At 30.4% G+C, this 21845-nt stretch overlaps 3 protein-coding genes across 3 annotated transcripts; 2 read left to right on the top strand and 1 right to left on the bottom strand.

The window, feature by feature from the left end:
- The first annotated feature begins 9562 nt into the window (after positions 1–9562).
- On the top strand, positions 9563–11257 carry LOC145751913 (protein-serine O-palmitoleoyltransferase porcupine-like). The gene has a single exon (XM_082568069.1). It carries the CDS (start codon positions 9602–9604, stop codon positions 11186–11188), a length of 1587 nt encoding a protein of 528 aa, XP_082424195.1. The 5' UTR covers positions 9563–9601; the 3' UTR covers positions 11189–11257.
- Positions 11258–11743: 486 nt separating this feature from the next.
- Positions 11744–13909, top strand: LOC145751922 (uncharacterized). Its single transcript, XM_082568081.1, has 4 exons — positions 11744–12449; positions 12655–12844; positions 13217–13390; positions 13840–13909. Exons 1-4 carry the CDS (start codon positions 11745–11747, stop codon positions 13893–13895), a joined length of 1125 nt encoding a protein of 374 aa, XP_082424207.1. The 5' UTR covers position 11744; the 3' UTR covers positions 13896–13909.
- Positions 13910–14445: 536 nt separating this feature from the next.
- LOC145741992 (uncharacterized) lies at positions 14446–21482 on the bottom strand. The gene is made up of 13 exons (XM_082559714.1): positions 21352–21482; positions 20673–20846; positions 20355–20462; positions 20025–20122; positions 19591–19731; positions 19394–19492; positions 19068–19197; positions 18243–18431; positions 17517–17730; positions 17113–17196; positions 16529–16688; positions 15044–15153; positions 14446–14566 (listed from the first exon to the last, which is right to left on the bottom strand). Exons 1-12 carry the CDS (start codon positions 21480–21482, stop codon positions 15149–15151), a joined length of 1533 nt encoding a protein of 510 aa, XP_082415840.1. The 3' UTR covers positions 14446–14566; positions 15044–15148.
- Between the last annotated feature and the right edge of the window lie 363 nt (positions 21483–21845).

Genomic DNA, 21845 nt, shown 5'->3' with positions numbered 1-21845 from the left:
AGAAGTATTAAATACCCACCTGGATAGTAGATTAAGGTATTGAATAAGAAGATTGTTGAACAATTAAGTAAGCGTTGAATGAATAGATATAAGCAGTGAACCTTGTTTAATTGGTTGCCTTATTTTCAGCAAGAAATTCTTGTGAAGCTTTCTAAAATCATGACAAAAGTTCAATAAACATTTTGAATTGATGCATTTATAAACAATTAGTATTGCTTGTTTGATAAAAATAACATTATTGGTTAAAAATAATTTTAGTTGGTAATTACCTTTAGTGTTTTGGTACAACTAAGTTGTTCATTGAATTGAAGTGTTAAAAAAATTTGAATTTCAAAAGAAAATCGCGATATTACTTCTTTTGGGATCACTAAAATTAAAATGTTAATTTTAAAGTTACAGTTTGTTGAAAGCTACTACAAAATAATGGTTTCCAACTGAATTTTATAAAAATTCAGCTTCAAAATTTAAATGGGTTTTATGTTACACATATCCTACATTGAAAAATAAACCAAAATTTCAATAATTTAAAAAAATTAATATTCAAAATATGTACCATGTTTTTTACCAAAATTTAAAACAGTCTGAAAACCACCCTTTTCAAAAAAATATTTAAATAATTACCTAAAGCAAGGTGATTTTAAGTTGCTGAATTTGTAGCCTTGTTAAGAGAAAGAGAAATCATTATCCGCCAATCTAAAATAAAATCAAACCATTAACAAATTTTATTTAAAAATTACATTTTTAAGGTTACAGGTAAAGTTTTAAAGCAAAGCAACACATTGTTACTAGTACTACCTACCTTTATAGGAATGGCTTTAAACTTCATTGCTTTTATGGTAAAAGCCTTCATCCAAATTAGGCAATGTAACTTATGCCTGTATAAATAAAATAAATTCTGTTTTACTTATGTTGCACCAAATTAAGTCCATAATTTCGAAGTATTTAAACCACACAAACAGTTTATAAAATTTTACTATAGTTTCAAAGTATAACCTGTTAAAATTGAATTGTTTAGCTGTTTATTGGGTTTCTTGTATAGCTTGAAACTGTATGACAAAGTAACCTAGACAGAAGACAAATATTAATATATTGATAAAAATTTAGCTTTTTAATTATATCAATACCAACATTAAGTAGGTTAAAAAATTAATATGCATTTACCTTATAGCGTGGTACCTTTGTCTTTTTGAATGATTTCTGTTTGCATCTCTTCTTAGTTGATTACAGGAATATTGTAGGCAAGGCTCGGTAAAGAGTGTTGTTGTGCATTCAATATTGTTTAGGACAGATCAAAATTCAGCGCTTGACCAGGAGTGTCCCTGCGAAAAAAAATTGTGTTAAGAAATTTTTTCGGAATATTAATCATTAGTCTAAAATGGTAAGCTACAACATATAAACAAGTTAGAATTAATTGGTTAAAAGGGCAGTGAAACTCACATTTAAATGCATACTTTAACTTAAAAATATTTCACATAAATAAAAAAATTATAAAACAAACATACCTTATTAATTAGATGGTTGAATGTCTAATAGTGGTTTATGTTGTTGTAGAAAAAACATTACTGACAACAGGATGGTGTTGAAATGAAGACCACATCAAACAAAATTGTGTTTTACAGACCACATCGGACAGAATGGTATTTTAAAGACCACATTGGACAGAATGGTATTTTTGTTTGTAATGTTAACATCCGTTAAACTGCTTCAAAGCAGTTACTTTGACTTCAAAGATTTTCAATTCTTAGTTTGCCTGTAACACCAAAAATAATTAACTTTATGAAGTTTAGTTGAAAAATGAAACAATTTTCAATGTATGTAGTAAAAACTAACATTAAATCAACGGCTTATAAGTTAACTTTTAAAAATCAATTATATGTATACCAAATTTATTTTATATTTAATTATTTTAAAACTTTAATAGAAGTATCGGAATACCCACCTGGATAGTAGATTGAGGCATTGAATAAGAAAATTTTGAATTGCTGTTTGTTGCCTTGTTTGGAGAAAGAAAAATCATTTTTCAGCCTTCTAAAATAAAATCAAACCATTAACAAATTTTATTTAAAAATTACAAAAAATAAAAGAATTACATTTTCAGGATTACAGGTAAAGTTTTAAAGCAAAGCAACAGATTGTTACTAGTACTACCTACCTTTATAGGAATGGCTTTAAACTTCATTGCTTTTATGGTAAAAGCCTTCATCCAAATTAGGCAATGTAACTTATGCCTGTATAAATAAAATAAATTCTGTTTTACTTATGTTGCACCAAATTAAGTCCACAATTTCGAAGTATTTAAACCACACAAACAGTTTATAAAATTTTACTATAGTTTCAAAGTATAACCTGTTAAAATTGAATTGTTTAGCTGTTTATTGGGTTTCTTGTATAGCTTGAAACTGTATGACAAAGTAACCTAGACAGAAGACAAATATTAATATATTGATAAAAATTTAGCTTTTTAATTATATCAATACCAACATTAAGTAGGTTAAAAAATTAATATGAAATTACCTTATATCGTGGTAACTTTGTCTTTTCAATTGATTTCTTTTTGTGTCTCTTCTTAGTTGATTACAGGAATATTGTAGGCAAGGCTCGGTAAAGAGTGTTGTTGTGCATTCAATATTGTTTAGGACAGATCAAAATTCAGCGCTTGACCAGGAGTGTCCCTGCGAAAAAAAATTGTGTTAAGAAATTTTTTCGGAATATTAATCATTAGTTTAAAATGGTAAGCTACAACATATAAACAAGTTAGAATTAATTGGTTAAGAAACTCACATTTAAATGCATACTTTAACTTAAAAATATTTCACATAAATAAAAAAATTATAAAACAAACATACCTTATTAATTAGATGGTTGATAAACTGACAACAGAATGGTGTTGAAATGAAGACCACACCAAACGAATTGATGTTTTAAGACCACATCATATAGGATGGCGTTCAAAAGGCCAGATTGTAATAGGATGGTGATTTAGCGACCAAATTACATTGGATAATGTTTCAAAGACCACATCAGAACAAGATGGTGTTTCAAAGACCACTTCAGACACAGTGGTGTTTCAAAGAGCACATGGGATAGGATAATGTTTTAAAGACCATAATCTTAATTAGATTGAATAGTGTCAAGATTAGTTTAATCTCGAAATTGTTGTTTTACGAACAACCAGTATTGATGTCATGGGTTCATGGAGCAGGTTGAAATAGAAAGCATTGTCATCAAAAAAAGATTAATTTCTCCAAAAAAGAAATCCAGTTTTTCTATTAAAATTCCGTTCCATAATAAATCCAATTCCATTCCATAATAAATCCAATTCCATTCCATATAAATCCAATTCCTCCACAAAATAAATCCAATTCCGTTCCATAATAAATCCAATTCCGTTCCATAATAAATCCAATTCCGTTCTATAATAAATCCAATTCCTCCACAAAATAAATCCAATTCCGTTCCAAAATAAATCCAATTCCATTTCATAACAAATCCAATTCCATAATAAGTCCAATTCCATAATAAATCAAATTCCATTCCATAATAAATCCAATTCCGTTCCATAATAAATCCAATTCCGTTCCAAAATAAATCCAATTCCGTTCCATAATAATTCCAATTCCATTCCAAATTAAATCTAATTCTGTTCCAAAGTAATTCCAATTCTATTATAAATCCAATTCCATTCCAAAATAAATCCAATTCCGTTCCATTATAAATCCAATTCCATTCCATAATAAATCCAATTCCATTCCAAAATAAATCCAATTCCATTCCAAAATAAATTCAATTCCATTCCAAAATAAAACCAATTCCGTTCCATAATAATTCCAATTCCATTTCATAATAAATCCAATTCCATTCCATAATAAATCCAATTCCGTTCCATAATAAATCCAATTCCATTCCATAATAAATCCAATTCCATTCCATAATAAATCCAATTCCATTCCAAAATAAATCCAATTCCATTCCAAAATAAATCCAATCCCGTTTCAATATAAATCCAATTCCATTTCAAAATAAATCCAATTCCATTTCAAAATAAATCCAATTCCATTCCATAATAAATCCAATTCCGTTCCATAATAAATCCAATTCCGTTCCAAAATAAATCCAATCCCGTTTCAAAATAAATCCAATTCCATTCCAAAATAAATCCAATCCCGTTCCATAATAAATCCAATTCCATTCCAAAATAAATCCAATCCCGTTTCAAAATAAATCCAATTCCATTTCAAAATAAATCCAATTCCATTTCAAAATAAATCCAATTCCATTTCAAAATAAATCCAATTCCATTCATTAATAAATCCAATTCCGTTCCATAATAAATCCAATTCCGTTCCATAATAAATCCAATTCCGTTACATAATAAATCCAATTCCGTTACATAATAAATCCAATTCCGTTACATAATAAATCCAATTCCGTTCCATAATAAATCCAATTCCATTCCAAAATAAATCCAATTCCGTTCCATAATAAATCCCATTCCGTTCCATAATAATTCCAGTTTTTTCACAAATTGGATTCAATTCCTCCACAAAATAAATATATATATAAACATAAAATACAAAACGAAAAATGTAAAAAGATATATAAAATACAAATCGTGTAAATGTATAAAAATTGCAAAGTAAATCCAATTCCCCCAAAAAATAATTCCAATTTTGTTCCAAAATAATTCCAATTCCATTCCAAAATAATTTCTATTCCGTTTCAAAATATATCAAATTTCGATCCCAATTCCATTCCAAAATAAATCCAATTCCGTTCCATAATAAATTCAATTCCGTTCCATAATAAATCCAATTCCGTTCCATAATAAATCCAATTCCGTTTCAAAATAAATCCAATTCCATTCCAAAATAAATCCAATTCCGTTCCAAAATAATTCCAATTCCGTTCCAAAATAATTCCAATTCAATTCCAAAATAATTCCAATTCCATAATAAATCCAATTCCGTTCCATAATAAATCCAACTCCGTTCCAAAATAATTCCAGTTTTTCCACAAATTGGATTCAATTCCTCCACAAAATAAATTTACATAAAACACAAATTGAAAAATGTAAAAAGATATATAAAATACAAATCGTGTATATGTATCAAAATTACTAAATAAATCTAGTTACTCCAATAAATCCAATTCTGTTCCAAAATAATTCCAATTCCTCCACAAAATGAATCCAATTCCTCCACAAAATAAATTTACATACAATACAAATCGAAAAACGTAAAAAGATGCATAAAATACAAATCGTGTACATAAAAATTGCAAAATAAATCTAGTTAATCCAATAAATCCAATTCCGTTCCAAAATAATTCCAATTTCTCCACAAAATGAAACCAATTCCTCCACAAAATAAATTTACATACAATACAAATCAAAAAACGTAAAAAAAGATGCATAAAATACAAATTGTGTACATAAAAATTGCAAAATAAATCCAATTCCCCCACAAAATAGATCCGTTTGATTTCAAAATAAATCCGATTTCGTTCCAAAATAAATCCAACTCCCTTCCATAATAAACCAAGTCTGTTTTATAATAAATCCAATTCCGCTTCAAAATAAATCCAATTCTTCCACAAAAGAAATATACATAAAATACAAATCGAAAAATGTAAATATATATATTAAATACAAATCGTAAAATGTAAAGAAATATATTAAATACAAATCAAATATATGTTTATAAAAGTGAAAACTTTAGTACTCATTTGTGCCTTATAAAAAAACTAACTCAGTTTAACTCAACTTAATATCCAGTAATACCTAACAATAATATACAAATTTAAAAGAAATGTTAACTTTACTAAAAATGAAAAGTAGTAGCAAATAGATTCCGATAACTTTAAAAACCAAAACCAATATTTTTTCTGAAAAAATTAGAGGGTAAAGTTCATAAAATTTTGGGGGATTGCAATTTTGCAGCGCAAATAATTATGATCGCAGAAAGCTTATGCAGCAGCATGCAGTTAGTAACACAAACAATAAAACCATGCAGTTCATGCAGCATTCATGCATTGGGAGCGGGGGGACAAAATGCATTTATAAACCTGACTTTCAATTTTTTTGAAATAAATATTGGTTTGGTTTTCAAAGTTATCGTAAATCTATTCGCAAGTACTTAACACTATCAGCTTAGTTAACAATTTTTTAAATCTTTATATAATTGTAAGGCAGACTTTCGATTTAAATTAAGTTACCCAGGTATAAAATTGTGTTTTCTAATATTATTACAACAATTGCGTCGTTTTACAATACATATAAATTAACCAAGTATCAATTGGTGTTTCTAATAATATTACAATAATTGCGTACTTTCACAATATAGGTAAACAAGGTATAAATTTGTGCTTTTTAACATTATTACAATAATTGCGTTGTTTTACAATATATATAAATTAGCCAAGTATAAATTTGTGTTTTTTTAATATTATTACAATAATTGCGTCCTTTCACAACGTAAGTTAACCAGGTATAAATTTCCATTTTTTACATTAAACCAATAATGGCGTTAGTTCACAACGTAAGTTAACCAGGTAAAAAATTTATCTGCTTCCTTTTACAATATATATAAATACATAATTATTTTTAAAAGTGTGCAATAAAAATAACTGAAAAATAAAAGTGTTTTGCACTAAATCATTTCAATTAATTTTTAAATTTCTTATATATTCATTGTTTCTGATATTGTTTAAGTCTGTAAGTTATTTTAGTCACATAAAGTTCTGTAACTTACTTTTGGTCCCAAAACCTAATTAGTAGAAAGATTTCCATTGAATGCCCGACAAAGTTTTTCCAAAGAAGTCCTTCAACAAAGTCCTAAAGGAAAAAATGCCCCAATAAAGTGATCTGATAAGGTGCTCCAAAAAAGTGATCGGTTAATGTGCTTCAATGAAGTGATCGGTTTATGTGCTCCGATAATGTGCCCCAATATTGTGATTTTGTAATGTGCTTTGATAAAGTCATCCCAATGATGCTCTCACAAGATTCTCCAGTTAAGTCTTCCATTGATGACTTTTATGTAGTTTTTCAGTGATCTGAATGTGGAAATGTCTAGAAACAATAAATAAATGTCAATCACTTTGCAAAGAATATTGATAAAACTAAAACAAATAATGGGCATTTTGGCATTTAAAAGGCACTAAACATTAACAATCGCATATTATTACATGACTAAAGTGATTCTTAATGTATTTAAGATCACTAGTTAATGTAACGTAAAGTGCCACGTGTTTTAAACTGTGGCAACGATAGTTGACAAATGTATTAAAAGGGTTTACTAGTCCAGCTGGGCGATTACAACACATTTTTAAACTCTTTATCTATAACGATTTTTAAAAAACGACTTATTGCTTAAAGCTACTAATATTTTTTTGTCGATTAAGCTAATTACGTTTGTTTTAATATTACCACGCTAATAATATCTCTATGTTTCACTAAAAAAAACGCTAACATACGGCTTTTAAGATACTACTCCTAAATTTTGTAATGTTTTCTTGGTTTATACTGTTTCATAATAGTAAACTCTTAACCTAGCACAGAGTTCCGCATATAACAAATTAGTTAAAAACGATAGTCATACAACACGAAAACTAACACAACTGTTCAGCAGGTAGTTTAAAACGCAACTACCAAAAAGTAACAACATTGAAGCAGGTAATTCGCGCCAAAAACAGTAACGCACCGAATCAAAAGGTGTCCAGACAGTTTTTAGCGCCTAATTAGACAAAGTGTAGGCGAAACATAATTCCAGCAAACTGTTATTCGTAACAATTTAATAATTTTTATATTAATACTACTTATAACCTTTCTTATATTTTAAAACGTCCTGCATTTAACAACTTTACGGCATTTTTGTAAACAGAGTTTATTTAAATTACACAATTATATTCCAAATACTAAAGCAGCGCAAAAACGGTGTTTTTAATAATTAGGGCAAAAAATGACATGCTTATAGTGTGCTTATATTCTTAATTACAACATAAAACGCGCCTTTAAAAATGTTATAAAAACGCATAATTAACTTTAAAAAATTAATAAGTTACATTATTAATAGCTAACGCTGCAGGTTATTGTAAGTTGTGCCGTTATAAAGTTTTAATAAATAAACAAAAAACAATATAAGCATTAATTAAACACTTAAAAAATAAACAAATTGTTAAACTCTTTTTATTAATAAAGTATTTATTAAATTTAACACTCACCGTTTAAGAAACATCTAAGAACAGAGCTCAAAAAACACGTGCTCATCGCAAGAGTACAACGCGATAAGGAACTTTCAGGAACGCCCTGTGACGTCACAAGACACGTTCCCGGGTTTTTGATGACATTCCAACGAAATTTGATTTTTAATTAATTAGTTAATTATCCTCAGTACGAATACAAATTTATTGTTTTTTTATGTATTTATACAAATATAAATATTGCTTTTAAATATAGAATATAAGTATAACAATACTTCTAAAATACAAAATTTTCCAGCCGTATATTTAAAAATAAAGATATTAAAGATTTTACCGGCATCCTTATGTATTAGTTAGAAAAACAGTAGGACAGTTGGCTTTACTACATGAGGTTTTTAGTTTGAATTCCACTGCTTTCATGCTATGAACGCCCTGCCAGACAATATTCAAATCTGTGTGAGCAATTTTGATCAATAAAATTCCATAATGCCAATGTCAACTAGAGACTAGGTTGGGACAATGATCATACAACATATGATCATTGCCCGGAGTGAAAAATGTTTTTTAGTCTTTAAAGTCGTTTTCTTTCATACCAAAAAAAAAAAATATTCCTTAACATATAGGACAGGGTAGTAAGGTAGTCAGAATATTTGGCATTACCACATAGGTCCTTGGTTCGATCCCAAATGTTTGTATACAGTAGCATAATGTCCGACAATTTGCAAAAAGTATTTATTTCTAATTTCGATAAATAGTTCTTTTTTAATGAATATTATTTATTTTATATGAACCACGAAAATAGAATTTTATAAAATTTTTTGATTGACCCTAAATATTGTCGCTTATATCACCGGCAGCGTGGTGTAGTGGGAAAAACTCTTGCTACACCACACATGAGGTCGTTGGTTCAATCCCCACTGATCTCATGCTGTAGCGCCCTTGAGTAAGGTGATATAAACGGTATGAACTCCTGCTGAGCCAACACTGAATCAGCAGCATAATTATCGGGCAATTATAATCTATAATATCCTAAACTGCCACAGGCAACTCGAGACTGGGTCAGAGTAACTTAGGTTACTCTATGTTTAAGTCGCGCATTCGACTTTCCCACATCGAGGATAAAGATATATACAAAAAAATCTACACACAAAAAGACAACTACAAACAGACGACAAACGCAATGACAAAAACAAGAAAGGGTCGAGAAAAAATTTAACTTAAAAGAGAACGTTTTTTTGAGAGAGGCGAAAAGAAAAAAGTTTGCTGTATATCAACGAAGGGGAATATATTCAAATGTTAATAACGCGTTGCTGTTAATGTTATTCAATTTCTTGACAAAATAGCTTCGGAGTTTAAGTTTTTCCACATTTAATTTACTCCAGATCAAATAAATTTTAAAGTAAATATGGATTATGATATGGTTGATAGTCACCATTCCGAGTTATTAGATGATTATATAGATTATGACGAAGATTACAATGGTCTTTCATATCATTTGAATGAAGAGCAAGCCCTCGTATATTTAGAACATCGCATAGAAAACCATAGTCCAAAACAACAGCTTTTTTATTTAGCTGAAAACTGCATGGGCACTGTTTTTTTGCAAGGGATTGAACAGGTTAAGGTCCTAATTTTGTGTTGTTTAATTTTGCGTGCAATTCCAGTTTTGTTTTATTATTTTGCAAAACCAAGTAAATTCTTTTCATATATTTTTTGTTTTATTTGCACAATTCTTGGAGTATATGTTTTGTATTCTATGTACTCCGATATATTTCAAGTTTTAATTTCGATTTTTGTTTATTTTATTTTGGGTAGTTTTTTGTTTATTTGGATATTTTATAAATTGCATTTTAAAGGCGGATTTATTATTTCTATAACCACCATACTTTCAATACTTGTAATTGAGTTTTATTTTTCATTACCCGGTATATATAATCGCATGCGTGGAATTTTATTATTACTGGCAATGAAAATTATATCCGTTGCTATTGATCTTGATAACAGGGACTTGCTAAAACCCCCAAATCTTTTTGAATTTTCTGCATATTGTTTACACCCTGGTACATTAATTTTTGGTCCTTGGACATCATTACAGGATTTTATTGAGTCGTATTCTAACTTTTATCCCCTTAGTGGAAATTGGTTGATTTGTGTAGTTAAAACATTTGTGTTCGCTTCATTATGTATGTTGATGTCAACTTGTGTTTTTCCTTACCTATTTGCTGATCCTTTAGATCCACATATGCCAATTGTTCTTCCCTTTATTGGAAATCATTGGATGATATCCTATATGAGCGCAGTATCATTTCATTTTAGCCATTACTACGTTTGCTTTCTTGGCACATTTACAGGATTATTATCAGGTGTTGGCGCCGTGAAAGTACAGGGCGAGAAATTGAAATCGGACGATAAAGTTAACCAATTATCACATGATAAAAAATTAAAAACTCAATACACATGGAATAAATTTGTCGTAACTAGACCTATGGATGTTGAAATCCCAACTTCAATGCTCAATGTTGTGGTAGCTTGGAATATTCCTATGAGCCTTTGGCTAAAGAAATATGTTTTCAATTATTCCCGATTTTTAGGTGATTTTGCAGCAGTTTTGTTTACATACATAGCAAGCGCAATGCTTCATGGGCTAAGTTTTCATTTAGCTGCTATTCTTTTATCGCTAGCTTTGTACACGTACACGGAACATACTTTAAGATACAAGTTATCCAAGAGATTCAAATGTGATGCTATACGAGCACGAAAAAAGCCAAAGAGTGATAGAAGTAGGACGCCTTTGTGGGGAAAATTGTTTAACCTAACGTGGATTGTAATAAATATTATGCATCTTGCTTATTTAGGTTCAATGTTTAGGTCAGAAGGTGACGAAGAAACTGATGGTTATACAGTTTCACACACCCTCAACAAATGGGCAAACTTAAATTATTTTAGCCACATTTTTGCCTTTATTTGCCTCTTGTGTACATTCTTTCTTTAACTTGGCAATTCAAGTTAAATTCTTAATCATGACTATTTTAAAAATGCTTTTTTAACCCCTTGTAAATATGAGGTGCTACAAACTAACAATTTATTTTTCTTTTTCCAAAAAATAGGTAGAAACTATAGGAAATGTTTATGTAAAAAATGGGTCAAATAAGAGACACTCAACTAATAGTTGTATCAATTTGTTGTTTTGCTGCTGGTTGCGTTGTCGGATATCAATTTGGATCTTACCGAAGACAGTGGCTGGAAGCGAAAAAAAAGAGACTCCAGAAAAAATTAGACGATACGAAAAAAAGACTCGATACACTTTAAATTAAATTTTTTAAATTTAATATTTTGTTTTTAATTTCGAATATGAATCTTTTAAGATGTATAAAAAATTAAATTTTATTGTGATTTAATTGTGTAGTTACTATGTATTTCTGTTCCTTTTTGAATTTTTGATTGATAATGAATAAAAATAGTTGAATGTCGAACAAGAAGCAAGCTAAATAATGCAAATTCTGTCAAATTTACATTTTATCAACTGAATATTTTGTTTTCCAGAAGTAATGTTGTTTAAAATGTTTCAAAAAGTCTTGCAAGTTCAACTCTTTTCAATAGCTAAACACCGAACCGGTTTAAATGTTGTAAAAACAATATGGCCTAGTTCAAAGAGACCAATTTACTTAAATTTCACAAAATATTCCGACACGAAAATTAATGAACAGAGTGTTTTTGATCTAACAGACTACACTGACAAGCAAATATTTCATCATAGAGTGAAAGAACTGGAACCAAGTGCACCAAGTTTTAAACAAATTTTGGGGCAATTTGAAACTGCTAATGAAGTTTTAAATTTTGCTCAAGAGAACCATAACCGGAATATTCTTAGCGATGATGATCTTATATTCTACTATGGCAAACTTAATGCTTTGTTGGTTTTAAAACATAAACCTTTTCATCTAAAAAAAACATCAGAAATTGACTTTTCACAGAACCTTGATATTTCAAGTGAAGCAACACATTTAACGGATTCATTTTCTGACATGGAACTTGCCATAGGTCCAGATTTACAAGTTCAAAATCATATTTTGAATGACGAAAGGTTTCAACTTTTACTAAAAAGAACAATTTTGACTTGCCAACTTCTACCAGCCAGAGATTTAAGTTATTTTTATCAACTTTTTTTGATTGTTGGAATGCCTGTTAACAGCTCAACGTTTCAACATCTTATTAAAAATATTCAATCTAAAATCAATGAAATGTCAATCACGGTAAGACTGATTTACCATTAAAATAACATAAGTCAAAATATAAATTAAATATTGGCAGATAACAAAATTAGTTTTTTAAAACTTGCAATTATTACTAACCATAATCCTAATCCAAAATATTGGGTTTCTAGTAACAGTGTAATATATAAACCTTGTATAAATTTAAAATGATTTATATTTAAATCTAAATATATTTAATTAACAGGATATTCGAAGATGTATTAAAGCTCAAATAAGAAATTGCAAAGCAAATGACCCAGTTTTCATATTGTTAAAACAAGGATTTGAAATGCACATGGAAAATTTGGCACTAGACCAGGAATTATTTATAAAAAGTTGTTCTCATTTACATTTAAGGAAGCTGCTGGATATACTACAATATGGAGCCTACAATGGTAAAATGCCGGCAGCGTGGTATAATGGTGAAAACACTTTTCACGCCAGCAGCGTGGTGTAGTGGTCAGAACACTCTCTATCATACACAAGGTCCTGGGTTTGATTCCCAGTGATCTCATGGTGTAGCACCATTGAGTAAGGCGTTATAAACGGTACAAACTCCTGCTAAGCCAGCACTTAATCAGCAACTTAATTATCGGGCAATTATAATCTATAATATCCCGAACTGCAACAGGCAACTTAAGACTGGGGTCGGGGTCAGTCATGACATAAAGACGCACTACTACCTACAAATAGCTTAATCACATCACACCCCATTATATTAAAATTAATAATCTAATAATAGAATAATACCAATAAATTTATTTTAGGATCTGTACACTTAAAGAAAATGCTTTGGAGAGCATGCTACCTAAATTTGAAACATCGTGATTATCAACTAACACAGTATGAATCCGCAACAATTCTTCGACTGTATCGAAAAAGAGGATATTACCATGCTTTTTTAGTTAAAACAGCTGCACAAACACTTACCAAACACAAAGGTTAATTAATTTGTAGTTTTTTACTTCTTTGTAGTTTGCAATAAGATTTTTTTAAAACCCATTAAATTTAAAGCATTTTTTTGTGTATATCTTTATCCTCGATGTGGGAAAGTCGAATGCGCGACTTAAACATAGAGTAACATTAGTTACTCCGACCCAGTCTCGAGTTGCCTTAGGCAGTTTAGGATGTTATAGATTATAATTGCCCGATAATTATTCTGCTGATTAAGTGCTGGCTCAGCAGGAGTTCATACCGTTTATAGCGCATTACTCAAGGGCGCTACAGCATAAGATCAGTGGGAATTGAACCCTCGACCTCATGGTGGTGTAGCAAGTGTTCTTACCACTACACCAAGCTTCTTATGGGTTGCAATAAGATTTTTTAAAAACCCATCAAATTTAAAGTATTTACTATATTAAAAGTTATTACCTATTATATTTTTATTTAGATACCTTGAAACCGTGGCAAAAAAGTGAACTTGAAAATTTTTCCACCAAGCAATAAAATTTATAATAAACAAACTTAAAATTGATGAAATAAAATTAGGTTTTTAGTTTTTTGAGTATTCTTTTAATTTAGCTGTGGGTATAAAAGGAAAGTCAATCAACTTAGTACTAAAGTTATTAAACAAGATGTCATTAGCTCAAGGTTATACTGAACTTTTTTTATATTTTTTTATCCTCAATGTGGAAAGGTAGCCTTTATGACCTAAACATAGAGTAACATTGATTACCCTGACCCTGTCTGTAGCTGCCTTTTGGCAGAATAATATAGATAATAATTGCCCAATAATAAATTTGTTAAGGGTTGGCTCAGTAGGTGTTTATTCCGTTTATAGCACCGTACTCAAGGGCGCTACAGCATGGGAGCAGTGGGGATTGAACCTAGGACTTTATGTATAGTAATTTTAAGTATTTTACACCATGCTGAGTGTAAATACAAAAATAATTTGAGCCAATGTAACACCTTTTTATCCAAGAATATAATCACTAACATGTTAAAAAAATTTCCCCTTTATTTTTAACTACCGAAATATGGAGGTATGGTAACCTAATATTCGACTTTTCCTTAAAGTTGGCCGCAATTCTCTTAAATCAGGGACTGGTTCTGGGTAAACACCATGGTACCGCTTTGATGCAACCGTCTTAAATCTTACACCTAGTCGATCTGGTACCCTATTTAAAACAAAATTTTAAATTGGAAAAAATTAGGTGGCATGAGATATCTAAGTTTTTTATCCTAAATGTTTTACATCAATTTTAATTTTGAGAGTATATAAGGTGCTATAAAGGGTATAACCTTTAACTAAGCCATCACTTAAACAACAGCCTAATTATTCAGCAATTTTTGGTATATATCTTTATCCTTGATGTGAGAAGGTCGAATGCGTGACCAAAAAACGAGTAACATATGTACCCCCAACCCAGTCTTAAGTTGCCTGTTGCAGTTTGGAATATTATAGATTATAATTGCCTGATAATTATATTAAGTGCTGGCTCAGCAGAGTTCATACTGGTTAGAGCGCCCTATTCAATGGCGGTACAGCATAAGGGCAGTGGGGGTTGAACCCACAACCTCATGTGTGGTGTAGTAAGTGTTTTTACCACCACACCTCACTGCTGGTTGCCATTTTCTAATCAATTTATTCTTACCTATCCCCATCATACTGAAGTGAAGTCCATAAAGGCTCGGGTGGAAGTTTAATACTTGAACTATTGTAAGCTCTTGTAAAGTTATCTGCTGCACATCTTTCTTCTTCAACCTTAAAAATGTTGTAATTTTTAAAAATATTAACCCATCTACTAAAGAATTACTTTGACCTAATAAAACAACTCTAATTTTTTTATATTTATTTATTTTCAATAAGGAAAAGTCAACATCATGACCTAAACATGGAATAATATTTTTTACCCCACTAACCAGGCAGCTACACCACCATGGGGTCATGGGTTTAATCCCCACTGCTCTCATGCTGTAGCACCCTTGAGTGAAGGGCTATAAACGGAATGAGCTTCTGCTGAGCCAGCACTTAATCATTAGCTTAATTATCAGGCAATTATAATCTATAATATCCCAAACTGCTAAAGGCAACTCGAGACTGGGTCGGAGTAACAGTTGTTACTCTATGTTTAAGTCGCGCATTCGACTTTCCCACATCGAGGATAAAGATATACAAAAAAAAAACTTTTAAATTTGCCTAATAAATAATCTGCGGATAGGTTTTTAGCTCAGCAGAAGCTAATATTATTCTTAGCACGTTTTTCCTATTGTTCATAGTGCATTACTAAAAAAAGTTGTGGAAGCAGTTGGAATCAAACCCGGGACGTTATGTACTGTACTGTAACCACTAAGCGCTGTAGAGTTATTTTATTTCTATGCCTTAAAAATGATTTGCTTTTTAATATTGCAAGTTTACATTTACTTCAAGTATTTTACCTTTTCTAATTTTGCCATTTGATTAGCTTTTCGTCTTAATTCCTTTATTTCCCTATCCTTATCACAAGCTGTCACTGATTCTAACAAATCTGAAACTTTTCTCGTATTTTGGGCAAGTTCTAACGAAACCAACAAGTTGTCTTTCGATCGTAAAGGCTCGACTAAAAATTTATAAAACTTTTTTATATATAGGCCCCGGCAATAAAACGCTAAAAAATTACTATTTTTTCTTTAAGGTAATCTTGAAGCTCAGTGGACGATACGTCTAATTTATAGGGCTACAAAATTAAAAAATTGCAAGTTGTGGTGCGCGGGTAAATTATCGCTGGCAAATATTGGTTTAGAGTTGCAAACATATTACAACAATTTGAATCCCGACTGCAGGGCGGGCTCTCGACTAGTTTTACAAAATATTTTACGTCGTAAAATAGTCAAGTAAAAAAAGTAATATCGATACGTTTTTTTTGTCAAAAGTAAGCTCTATACATGGTGCTAACATTTAATAAGCAGCTTATAATTAGTCGTCCATTATTATCAATAATATCTCAACTTGCATAAGCTAACCTTAAGACTGGGTCTGAAGAACAAATGTTACTCTATAATTAGGTCGCGCAGTCGACCTTTCCACATCAAGGATAAATAAATTTTAAAAATACTAAAGCAAAGGAAAGCAAGATAAAAATGGGCGGTTGTTTTTTTACCTGTTTTTTCCCATCCGTAATTAGTTCTTGTTGTAAAATAAGGCGAGATTGGATACACGTCGTTTTTCTGCTCCAACTCGTCGCTGATTGGCTCGCTCGTAAAAGTCACGTGCTTATCGGACGAAGTCTCGTTATCATCTTTTTCCTCAATATCTTCAAGCTACAAAAAATTACATTTCACCATTTTTTTTGCCTTTTATTTATTCTTGACGTAAAAAGGTCGACTTCACGACCTGCACATAGAGTAACATTAGTTACCCAGCTCTATATAAAATTGCCTTTGGCAGTTTGGAATATTTTATATTTTAATCACCTACAATTTATTTGCTAATTAAGTGTTGGCTCAGCAAAAGTTAATACCGTTTGTAGAGCCATACTCAAGAGTTTTACAGCATAAAAGTATTGGGGGTTTGAACCACAGACCTTGTGTAGTAAAGCCAAGTGTTCTGATTACTACACCACGCTTTTTTCTAAGTTTTAAATTAAATAAAACTACACAGTATTCAAAGCCAAACAAAACTAAAAGACTAACGACACTTTAACTTAATTAAACAAAGAAAAACATTTCGGAAAAAGAAAATCACCTCTAGTTCGCTTTCTGATTTTTCGATTTCAGTTTCGGGTGAAGTCGGGCAACAAACCATTCGTTCGCGTAAACGATCCATTTTCTATTAAATAATAGTCGACAAAGTTAATCATGAATTACGTTTTCACAATTATAGAATAAATTAATATATTTAAAGACAAATTAATGAGTATTCCAAGTTGCAATGACTCAGTCTTTTAAGATATTTTGCTACTACTTATTTGGTAATGTTGCCTATAGTTATTTAATTACTGATTATTTTTCAGGCTAGGCAGTATTAAGGCGCTGTAAGTGTCAAAGGCCACACGACTTTAGCAAGAAAATACATTTTTTAAGTAGGTCCTAAGGCCCTCACTACCTTAAAGGAGTAACAATTAAACCAAGAAGCTTACGTTACTATACCTTATCTAACGCCCATCTTTCTTGCATAGAATAATCGATATTTTGACTTGCAACATTTCTGTCCAAGCTCTGAAGTTTTTGTAAGTATTTCTGGTGTCCGTATTCACAGGGTTGTTGAGAAGGGAGAGAATAGTTGTTACTCGGCGGGGGTTTGATCACTTTTTTCTCGCAAACGTGAGTCGAAGGTTCCCATACTGCTAATCGACGAGGTATTCTAAAAAAACAGCGACAACTTAAAAAAACTAACGCGAACTTATTTAATGTAAAACTTTTTAAGGGCTAGTTAAAAAAAAAACAGCTACACAGCTAAAAAAAAGGCCAAAATAATTTAAAAATTGACCGGCAGCGTGGTGTAGTGGTCAGAACGCTTTGCTTTACTATATGAGGTCCTCGGTGCACTTCCCACTGCTCTAATGATGTAGTGCCCTTGAGTAAGGCGCTATAAACGGTATAAACTTCTGCTGAGCCAACACTTATACAGCAGCGTAATTATGGGGCAGTTATAATTTATAATATCACAAACTTCCAAAGGCTACTTGAGACTGGGTCAGGGTAACAAATGTTGCTCTATGTTTAGTTGGTAAAGTCGACCTTCCCACATTGAGAATAAATAAACAAAAAAGAAAAATTATCTAATTTTTTAAACAACATAAATAATATTAAAATATGCAGACTGTTTTACAGTAAGGCAAATTCCCTTATTGGGTATAAAACGACCCTTAATACCTCTGTAGGTCCTCGACTTGGGGGTCTCGGTGATTTCTCACCCCGCTTGGTATCTCCCGGTCAACGTTTTCGTTCCCGATGGTACCCGGACCGCACCCGTATATATTAACTGTTGTGTTTGGAACGTAATTCTTCGATGCGAACGAATTAAATTTACCGGATTGGTGAGGTTCATACAAAATCTTTTCACTGTGGAAAGAAATATTTAAATTTTTGTCCTGTAAATAAAATGTGATTTTTGGTCAGGTTTTAAACCTAAAATTAAGGCAGTGCAAGTTTTTAAATTGCAAGCCAAAATAATATTTGTGAAGGAAAACTGCTAGGCAAAATGACATTTATAACAAAAAGCACACCAATTTTAAAACACACTGTTAAAAAAATCAATTTGCTAACCGATTTGCTACGAAAACTGGTCATAGAATTAGATTATCGGCAGCGGGATATTGTAGTAGGAACACTTGCTACACCACCATGAGGTCGTGGGTTCATTTTCCACTGCTTTCATGCTGTAGCGCCCTTGAGTAAGGCGCTATAAACGGTATAAACTCCTGCTGAGCCAACACTTAATCAGCAGCATAAATATCGGGCAATTATAATCTATAATTTCCCAAACTGCTAAAGGCAACTCGGTTCGGAGTAACTGATGTTACTCTATGGTTTAGGTCGCGCATTCGACCTTTCCACAGCGAAGATAAATTATATACAAAGAAAAATGATTGTTGTCAAAAAGAATGCGAGTTCAGGCCCCACTAATGATTTCGGCATTTACAAAATAAAATCGAATATATAGACATGTTTTAAAGTTTTAAACAATAAGTCTAAAACCTTGTGGGTGTTGTATCCATTCTACAATCCCTCTTATCATCTGACGACACCACATCCTTCTTCTCAACTATTTGACCAGTGGCGTCGGAAACTATATAGTTGTTACTAGTGGGCCAGCAAGGCCAAACACCTAAAATATTCAATCAACAAAATAAATCAGAAAAAATTTTTTTTTTAGATTTTTAAGATTTAAAAAAAAAATTACATTTTTAAAGCAATATTAACTAGTTAAATTATTACTGTTAGTGGGACTACATAGACCTTCAAATTTCATATTTTTTACAAGAGTTATTTAAATTTTTTTTTATGTATTGTTGTAAGTGTACCTTTAACAGTATGCTTATCTGTCGGTTTATTATAGGAATAACTTTCATGTTTTGGAGTTAAAATTCGTTTTTTGCTTTTGACTTCAGAATTTTCTTGTTCTTTAAACATAAAATTAATTTTATTATTTTAAATAAAAATCCAATTTTTAGATTTTAGCTCCATTTTTGATTTTATTGTTTTTAATTTTTTTACCAACCTTGTTTGTTAAAGTAGAACCCAGGGTAGTGGTTAGCGTATGAAGTTACTTTGTAGCGACGATTTGCCACTTCCATTAACCCCTGTCGCGTGGTGTCGCTAAGGGGTTGTTTTTGGCGAAATTCTCTCGCTAAAGGAGGGCCTAAAATAATTAAAAAAAAAATATTTTTAAGAAGTAGTCCGGTAGTGTGGTATAGCGGTTAAGTCGTCGGACTGCGAGTTAAAAGGTTTTGGGTTCAAAGCGCCAATGCCACACTATTCGCCCTTGAGCCTGGCGTTTACGGATAGCTCAAACACGTTACATTATCATAAACCTTCCCGACAAACAAAAATATATATGGATAACTAAAAATATTTTTGAGAAATTAAAATTTAATAATAAACTGTTTTTTTTTTAATCTGAACCAGCTTTCTTTTATTCGATTTTTTACTTACAGTCGTATTCGATCCGACTTTTTGGAAACATTTCGTTCCTAGATACATGTGAAGAATAAACCGGCTCTTTAACGAAGTGATTTTTCTCCTTCATTATTCTGCGCAATTTTTTTTACAAATTAATTTAAAAAAAATTAAATACGGTAAAAAATTTTGAAAAAAAACTAAAAATTATTTTTTTTACGTTTTAAATTTTATGATTTTTTTTAAAAATGTTGTAAAAATTTTATATTTAAGAAGAATATTTAATAAAAACGTTAAATTAATTATGACGTCATATTCAATAGAATGTAAAAAGATGGCGCCTATTTAAAGACATTGATAACTTACATGACTTCTTTTGAATTTATTCGATTCGGGGATAAAATAAATTCGTCACTTAGTGGCAAATTACTTTCCAACAGCGAAGTTATTTTACTTGGTTGTACTACGTCATGTCTTAAAAAATAAAACAACATTTCTTAAAAATTATTGACAATAAAAAATTTTAAAATTTTAATAAAAAACAACACTTTTATAATAAATAAACGTAAAATATACAACTTGAAAACAAAAAATTGAAAAAAACGGCCATTTTAAAAAAAAACGTTACAATTTAAAATATTTAAAAAAACAACCATTTTATTATTCGGGTTAAAAGAAAATGACCTCATTTTTCCACAACTTGAAAGAAAATGGCGGTGACCACGTGGCGTTAATAATTCCTCATATCTCCTTCTTCGTTTACCCAGGAAGGGAAAATCCCCAATTCCCCAGTAATCTGAAGTAAATGTCGCCCATTCTATACGAGGAAATCTTCGCCCAGTACCCTCTGCTATAATACTGAAAAAAACATAAATTTTAATAAAGATTCTGTAAAATATAATGAAAGACAGAGAAAATAAAAATGGCCAGACGGTTTAAATATTTTTTTCAAAGTTTAATTATTATAAAAAATTATACAAAATACAGCCTTAAATATAACTTTTATTTTGACCGTATAACAAATAATTTTACACCAGAAATGGCGCCAGAGAGAAGTTTTTAAAAGATGACCAGAAACCAGTTTATTTACCTAACTTTATGATTTATTGACGAGATAATAAAACTTATTTGATAAAAAATGTAGGACTAAAGGCCAGGCCTGATAAAATAGAGTTTCGATAATTTACAAAACGTTAAACGCATATTTAAAAATAGCAAATTATTTAAAATATAAATTAGTTTGCTAATAAAATAGTAAATTTTAAACAGAAGTTAATAAAAAAATTAAAAATAGCGTAACGTATTGTGGGTTAAATTTTCAACTTTTTATAGTTTAAAAAATCAGAGAAAAAATTTTACTTACTGACTTCTAGGCACTGTATCACGGAATGGTAGTTGTAACGGTGAGGCTAAGTTATCACTTAAATAAGTTAGCGATATTTTATGAAAATTCCATGTTGGTAAAGGCTTAACTTCGTTGCAAACAGAAATCATGATTTTTTAAAAATTTTTTACCGTTTTTAAAAATCTCAGACCCGTTGGATCGGCAAAATACTTAATAACTTGGTTTAATTTATCCCATATTAGTTATTACAAGAACTAAAATTAGATCTGGCAATTTTTATTTTAAATTTTTAATTTTAATAATTATTAGTAAAGTTAATATAAAAAATGACGTCACAAAAATTCATTGTTGAAAAAAATTTCATAATTTTTTTACCAAAATATTTTTAACTATCGTTTTTTAACAAAATTACTGCCAAAAATATACCCAAAATTAAAATGCAATTAACTGGAATAAAAACCTGTATAGTAAGATATAAATTTAGCCAAAAAAATAACGGAGACATAATAAAA

This window comes from Corella eumyota, chromosome 1 (assembly GCF_963082875.1).
Source record: "Corella eumyota chromosome 1, kaCorEumy4.1, whole genome shotgun sequence".
In the NCBI taxonomy this organism is placed as follows: domain Eukaryota; kingdom Metazoa; phylum Chordata; class Ascidiacea; order Phlebobranchia; family Corellidae; genus Corella; species Corella eumyota.
This window is presented reverse-complemented; position numbering and strand designations above follow the sequence as displayed.

Excerpts from the sequence above, each read along its gene's own strand:
- LOC145751913 (XM_082568069.1), top strand. The coding sequence starts at position 9,602 with ATGGATTATGATATGGTTGATAGTCACCATTCCGAGTTATTAGATGAT.
- LOC145751922 (XM_082568081.1), top strand. The coding sequence starts at position 11,745 with ATGTTGTTTAAAATGTTTCAAAAAGTCTTGCAAGTTCAACTCTTTTCA. Across the intron at positions 12,450-12,654 it reads TCAATGAAATGTCAATCACG|GATATTCGAAGATGTATTAA; the intron begins GTAAGACTGATT and ends TTTAATTAACAG. Across the intron at positions 13,391-13,839 it reads AACACTTACCAAACACAAAG|ATACCTTGAAACCGTGGCAA; the intron begins GTTAATTAATTT and ends ATTTTTATTTAG.
- LOC145741992 (XM_082559714.1), bottom strand. The coding sequence starts at position 21,482 with ATGATTTCTGTTTGCAACGAAGTTAAGCCTTTACCAACATGGAATTTT. Across the intron at positions 19,198-19,393 it reads AGATAAGCATACTGTTAAAG|GTGTTTGGCCTTGCTGGCCC; the intron begins GTACACTTACAA and ends TGAATATTTTAG. Across the intron at positions 18,432-19,067 it reads ATGGATACAACACCCACAAG|TGAAAAGATTTTGTATGAAC; the intron begins GTTTTAGACTTA and ends TTCTTTCCACAG.